The sequence below is a fragment of the Salvelinus namaycush genome, chromosome 8, assembly GCF_016432855.1.
Source record: "Salvelinus namaycush isolate Seneca chromosome 8, SaNama_1.0, whole genome shotgun sequence".
In the NCBI taxonomy this organism is placed as follows: domain Eukaryota; kingdom Metazoa; phylum Chordata; class Actinopteri; order Salmoniformes; family Salmonidae; genus Salvelinus; species Salvelinus namaycush.
Window position 1 is genome coordinate 48,291,272 of NC_052314.1, and position 6,484 is coordinate 48,297,755.

The 6,484-nt window shown below is 41.2% G+C and overlaps 1 protein-coding gene across 1 annotated transcript in view; it reads right to left on the bottom strand.

Annotated features, from left to right (window-relative positions):
• usp53b (ubiquitin specific peptidase 53b) overlaps positions 1-5,410 on the bottom strand; it is a 47,574-nt gene extending 42,164 nt beyond the window's left edge. The window contains exons 1-6 of the mRNA XM_038998998.1: positions 5,344-5,410; positions 4,907-5,082; positions 4,557-4,649; positions 3,996-4,130; positions 1,985-2,098; positions 1,238-1,320 (exon numbers count right to left, since the gene is read on the bottom strand). Of these exons, the coding sequence (XP_038854926.1) occupies positions 1,238-1,320; positions 1,985-2,098; positions 3,996-4,130; positions 4,557-4,649; positions 4,907-5,082; positions 5,344-5,410 (668 nt within the window). The remainder of the gene's footprint in view (positions 1-1,237; positions 1,321-1,984; positions 2,099-3,995; positions 4,131-4,556; positions 4,650-4,906; positions 5,083-5,343) is intronic.
• Between the last annotated feature and the right edge of the window lie 1,074 nt (positions 5,411-6,484).

Sequence of the window (6,484 nt, forward strand, 5' to 3'; positions counted from 1 at the left end):
TATGTACTGTACGTACGGTCATTGTGGGGACGATGTCTTCGAGCCAATAATTAATGAAGCCAGTGACTGATGTGGTAAACTCCTCAATGTTATCAGATGAATCCTGGAACATATTCCAGTCTGTGCTAGCAAAACAGTTCTGTAGCTTAGCATTCACTTCATCAGATCACTTCCGTATTGAGTGCATTACTGGTACTTCCTGTTTGAGTTTTTTCTTGTCAGCAGGAATCAGGAGGATAGAGTTATGGTCAGATTTGCCAAAGGGAGGGTGAGGGAAACGCCTTGAAAGATTTCTGTGTGTAGAGTAAAGGTGATCTAGAGTTGTGTTGCCTCTAGTTGCACAGGTGACATGATGGTAAAATTAGTTAAAACAAAAAGTACCCCCTCTGGAAAAATTCCCCCTCTGGATGAGCATTTTCTTGTTTGCTTATGGCCCTATACACCTCGTTGAGTGTGGTCATACTGCCAGCATCAGTTTGTGGTGGTAAATAGACAGCTATGAAAAATCTAGGTGATAACACTCTTGGTAAATAGTATGGTGTGCAGTTTATCATGAGGTATTCTAACTCAGGTGAGCAAAAATCGGACACTTTCTTAACATTAGAGATTGAGCACCAGCTGTTGTTAATAAAGAGACACAACCCGCCCCCTCTCATCTTACCCGAAGCTGCCGTCCGATCTTGATGGTGCATGGAAAAGCCAGCGAGGTGTATATTATCCAAGTTCTTGTTCAGTCACGACTTCGAGAAACATAGGATATTACGGTTCTTCAGGTTCCATTGATAGGATAGTCTCGAACGGAGCTCGTCCAGTTTGTTCTCTAGTGATTGTACGTTCGCCTACAAAACAGAGGGCAATGACGTTCTAGATGCTCGCTGACATAGCCTAATCATGACTCTGCCTCGCTTGCCTCTCTTTCGCCGCCTCTTCCTCTTTCGAGTCCCGGCGACCAGGGCCTGGTCCGGGGTAAGCATAAATTCCAGAGTTGCCGACTCATTGTAGGAGAAATCTTCATCCAAATCGAGGTTAGTAATCGCTGTTCTGATGTCCAGAAGCTGTTTTCGGTCACAGGAAATGACGGTGGAAATAAGTTAAGATCAGCGTAAAGAAACACAGAATATTAGGAGCCCGTAAGACGGCAGCTATCCACTGCAGCGCCATCTCACCAGAGAATCCAATTTTGGCTTAGAGCAAAGATTCAGTTCAGTTTGACAAGTTTCTTAGAGGAAGTACTTACCATAGGGCTGTGGTGGAGACATAATGCACTAGCTCTGTGAAAGGAAGGGGGTCCGAGGAGGCGCCACAACTACGACATACAAACTGCAGGGGGAGAAAAACAAGTTTCATGTCAAATTAAAATAACAGAATAACTATAGAGAAAGTTGAAATTGGAAATCCGATGATATGTGTATAGGCCTTATCAGATTGGCCTTCGGGTCATCTATATACAGTATATTTGACAAAATGTAATTTATGCTTTTTTAAAAAATCTTCCCTTAGCTGTGTATGCTTGCTGTGTGTATGCTTTTATTTATGCATGTATATGTCTTTCTTAAGCGGTGTAAGAATTGCCCTTCGGGGACAATAAAGATCTATTGAATTGACTTGGTTTTATAATCTTTTTGTTGTTACTGAGTGTGTCACTATTGGGTAACACTTTACTTAAGGCATACAGTTATAGTGTATTATTACTTGTTACAAGCATGTATAAGTCCTTATAAATGTTTTATAAAGGAACTTATAAAATGCTACGTCTTTTTATGTGGAAATGTATCAACTGAAAATGGCTGAAAATAGCGGTTTCATTATAAGATTATACACATTATAAACACTTCATAAATACTCATGGCAAGGCTTATAATGCATTATGAACGTATCATAATGCATTATACCTATATCCCTTAAGTAGAGTGTTATCCAATAGTCTATATGTCTCTCCTTTTCCCTCTTCCCAATCGACAGTGGAATAAATACATCACATTACCTGTTCATAAAGTGTCATGGCAAACTTCTGGTGGGTAATGCAGGACTTGGATGTGCAGGCCTCAGTCGCTGTGTCAGAAACTATGTGCAGGTGAATTCTCTCCAGAATGTTCTCCTTGTGCACCAAGAATGAAACAAAATGAGGTCAGACATCTGAAGTCAGTTACTGTTAAGAGTTTTCCATTACATCCTTAGCATATGTAGTCCAAACTATCCTGATACACAAATCTGTGAGTAAAAACATAACAGTGTACACTGAGTGTTAAGAACACCTTCCTAATATTGAGTTGCACTTGTAGTCCATGCCTCAATTCGTCAGAGCATGAGGTGTCGAAAGCATTCCAAAGGGATCATGGTCCATGTTGACTCCAATTCTTCCCACAGTTGTGTCAAGTTGGCTGGATGTCCTTTGGGTGGTGGACCATTCTCGTTACACACGGCAAACTGTTGAGCGTGAAAAACCTAGCAGTGTTGCAGTTATTGACACACTCAAACCCGTGCGCCTGGCACCTACTACCACACACCGTTCAAAGGCACTTCAATCTTTTGTCTTGGCCATTTACCCTCTGAATGGGACACATCTGTCCATAATGAAGTGCTTCTCTGCCTTCTTAACAATACTATCCACAAGGCAGGTCCTACAGGCCATAGTTTTGTCACACCTGGGCTACTGTTCAGTCGTGTGGTCAGGTGCCACACAGAGGGAATTAGGAAAATTACAATTGGCTCAGAACAGGGCAGCACGGCTGGCCCTTAAATGTACACGGGGAGCTAACATTAATGATATGCATGTCAATCTCTCATGGCTCAAAGTGGAGGAGAGATTGATTTCATCACTACTTGTTTTTGTAAGAGGTGTTGACAAGCTGAATGCACCGAGCTGTTTAAACTACTACAGTAGAACAAAGCTCGGACACCCACGCATACCTCACAAGAGATGTCTTCACAATCCCCAAGTCCAGAACAGACTATGAGAGGTGCACAGTACTACATAGAGCCATGACTACATGGAACTATATTCCACATCAGGTAACTGATGCAAGCAGTAGAATCAGATTTTTTTTTAAATTAAAAAACATCTTATGGAACAGAGGGTACTGTGAAGAGACACACACACACACAGGTACAGACACACGCATACGCACACAGGCACTAGCACACGCACTCCACACACACGTACATTGTAATATTGTTGTATGGTGGTATTATACATTTTGTATTGTAGATATGTAGTGGTGGTATAATGTTATATGATGTACTGTTTTATCTATGTGTATTGTAAAGTCTGTAATGTGCTTGAACCCCAGGAAGACCCCTTTGCAGTAGCTAATGGGGATCCCTAATAAATACAAATACATACACAATCCATGTCCCAATTGTCTCAAGGCTTCTTTAACCTGTCTCCTCCCCTGTGCAAGAATTCACATTTCAACTATGTAATCAATGAAACAATGTTAACTGAGTTTACCAAAAAAAAACTCAACTGCTCAAAATTCGAAATGTATTTTTTGCAGCATAAGAGAAATGTCATCTTGTCTTACCCTGGCGTCTTCCTGACTTCCCTTTTGGTTGAATAGGGTTGTTATGGTCTTCAGCTAAGATGGTACCATTGGACGGCTCTGGGAGAATCCCCAAATATCTCAGTTGGAGGTATAACCTTGTCTGTGCTAAGCAGAAAATACCCTCTGACCTCCTAGCTTCTGTTCCTTTAGCTCAGTGTTTCCCAAACCTCTCCTTAAAGTACCCCCAGCCGTTTGCACTTATTTGATTTATTCCAGAACTATCACAGCTGACTTAACTGGCTAAGTGACTAGTTGAATCAGGTGTATTTGTGCTGGAATACATAGAGTAGGCTGGGTTAGGGTTGCAAAATTACTTTTGGGAAAGTTACTGGAATTTAGCAAATTTAAGGAGTACTAAAGGAGAAATTTGGGAAACTACTTTAGTTCAATAAAAAAGGCTGATATGACATTGCGACCGCTAAAAAAGAAAGCGCTACAGTTCTGACTTACAAAGCACTCTGCAGCGTCGTCCATGTGGCCTAGTTGGAAGCGTTGCTCGTCCTTAAAGGTTTCAGCAAGGGCGTGGCGCAGGCTATCTGAAGGCAACGCTCGCTCTCGGCTCTCCTGGAACTGGCTGAAAATACTCTGCAGGGGGAAAATGCATCGTAGAGAATTACTTAGTACTGTAAGTTGCCTTATTTATCAAGTCACTAAGGGCCGGTTTCCTGGACCCAGAAAGAATGTTCAATGCAGTCCAGGATTAGTCTTAATTCTAGGTCTGGAACACTGCCCACTAGGCACAGACGTCAATTTAACATCTATTTCATGTTGGATCAACGTTATTTTATTGAAATGACGTGGAAACAATATTGATTCAACCAGTGTGTTCCCAGTGGGTGGGTTTAAAATATCTACAAATATCAATAGCTATTTTTGTTTAAATAGAAACTAAATAACTACTATTCTACATTTTAATGAGTGGTATGGTGAACTTGGACATCTTGTGATCTCTTGAATAAGTCATTAAACTAGGTGGAAGATGTATTGTGATGATGATACAATGATACAAACCTTTAAAGCGCAGAAAATGCAGGCATCCCCTAGACAAAAATGACCAGGAAGCTGTCTCAAACTCCTCCTGAAAATGTCCAACTGCCATAGCACCTGTTCAGGTGAAATGACAGACAGGTCATATTCAAATCACATTTACATGTGTTTTAATCCAACAATATCTGTAACATAAAATGTTATTACTGTTTTAGTCCTACATGAAGTTCTACATGAAAAGTAGACCTAGGTCCTACATAAAAACATGTATACATCTTAATTTAGTAGTAATCTTGCCCCTTAGCCTTCCATGGGAAATAAGCTATGTTTAAACTATTGCATAAACCTGCATATTGACAAGGTTTAGCACCCACCTGTACGGCACTGTTGAGGAAGCAGCTATTCTGGCCTGGTTCGTTCAGCAGGCCTTTGGTGAGAGCCAGAGACAACATGCTCCCAGGCTGATAGGACTTCCCCAGACCCCCACCACCACCAACACCTCCAGGCTTTTTGAAGAGTTTGACCCATGCCAGAGAGTTAGAGCCTGCCCCTGGAGGGAGAGTAGTCACCAGTTGTTTTTCTGTTCTAATAGCAATTGGATATACAAATGTGGCTCCTGGACCAGGAGTTTAAGCCCAATGTTATGAGATATATCCATAGAGAACACTTTAATCATACAATACATCCTGAGGGGTAAGTCCTTATGTGTCCATGCAAATCTTAGAGAGGAAATAGCACTTGGCCACTGGTTGTGATCATACATTGGGTTAGGTAGGATTTAGTGACTTGTGTGATGGGAGCTGTTGTTTACCTTCTCCGGAGAGTGGGGGAGGTTTGCCACAGCTGGACATACTGGGAAGAGGGAGCTGGCAGGCCATGGGACCAATCCATTACATCCCTGCCTTGCACTTCCAAAGAGATCCATTGAAGTCATTCCCAGGCTCATCCATAGGGAAGCTTTGGAATAGCACTATTGTACATTGAATGACAATGGGACCAAGTCTAAAGAGAGGAAGAGAGATGGGACAAATCATTGGCTTTAAAAAAGAAACGTTGGGCAATGACGGCACAAGCAGCACAAAGCGTCATTCTGCTACCAAACTTTGCATCTGCTCTGTTCTTCAAGTAAATGTGCTTTTGTAAAAAAAAAAAAAAAAATGCAGGAGTTGTTAAAAGTAGTAATCATTGGTTTTTGTTTGACATACATTTTAAAGTGAAAAATCTGGTTCTCAATGTCACTCTGTTACCGTTGCATTGCCCTAATATTTAATATCAGTGAGTTACCACTTAAGTTCACATGTATCTAACTTGAATATTTTCCCTGTGTTCATTTTCAAATAGATTTTTTGAACAGATTAGGGACAGATACAAATTAACAGTTGAAACAGTTTTTCAGTAAACTGCATCATAGTTTAACCAATTGTCAATGGTATTTGTGATACAATTTCCTGATTCCCCATGGCCACCCCTTACTGGTGCTTGGTCCCCACTCTGGCCCCCCATAAAAATACATCTTAGAATTACATTTACATTTAAGTCATTTAGCAGACGCTCTTATCCAGAGCGACTTACAAATTGGAAAGTTCATACATATTCATCCTGGTCCCCCCGTGGGAAATGAACCCACAACCCTGGCGTTGCAAGCGCCATGCTCTACCAACTGAGCCACACGGGACCAGAATCGCCCCTGCTATTATGTTGCGTTACTGCCATTGTTTTATCCTATGCCTTAATACATTGTTTATGACCTTCTCAAAGTGTTATGATTTTATTTTACATACACCTAAATAGAATCTAGATGATGATAGTTATATAAGTGACTATAGATACTAGATACTAGAGACTAGAGACCATAGAGACTAGGCCTACAGTTGCAATGGCTTCTCTGTGTTGTGATTGACGTGAGCTGGGTGGACAATGTTAGAACTGTATAGGTTACTTGGGCACTGAAT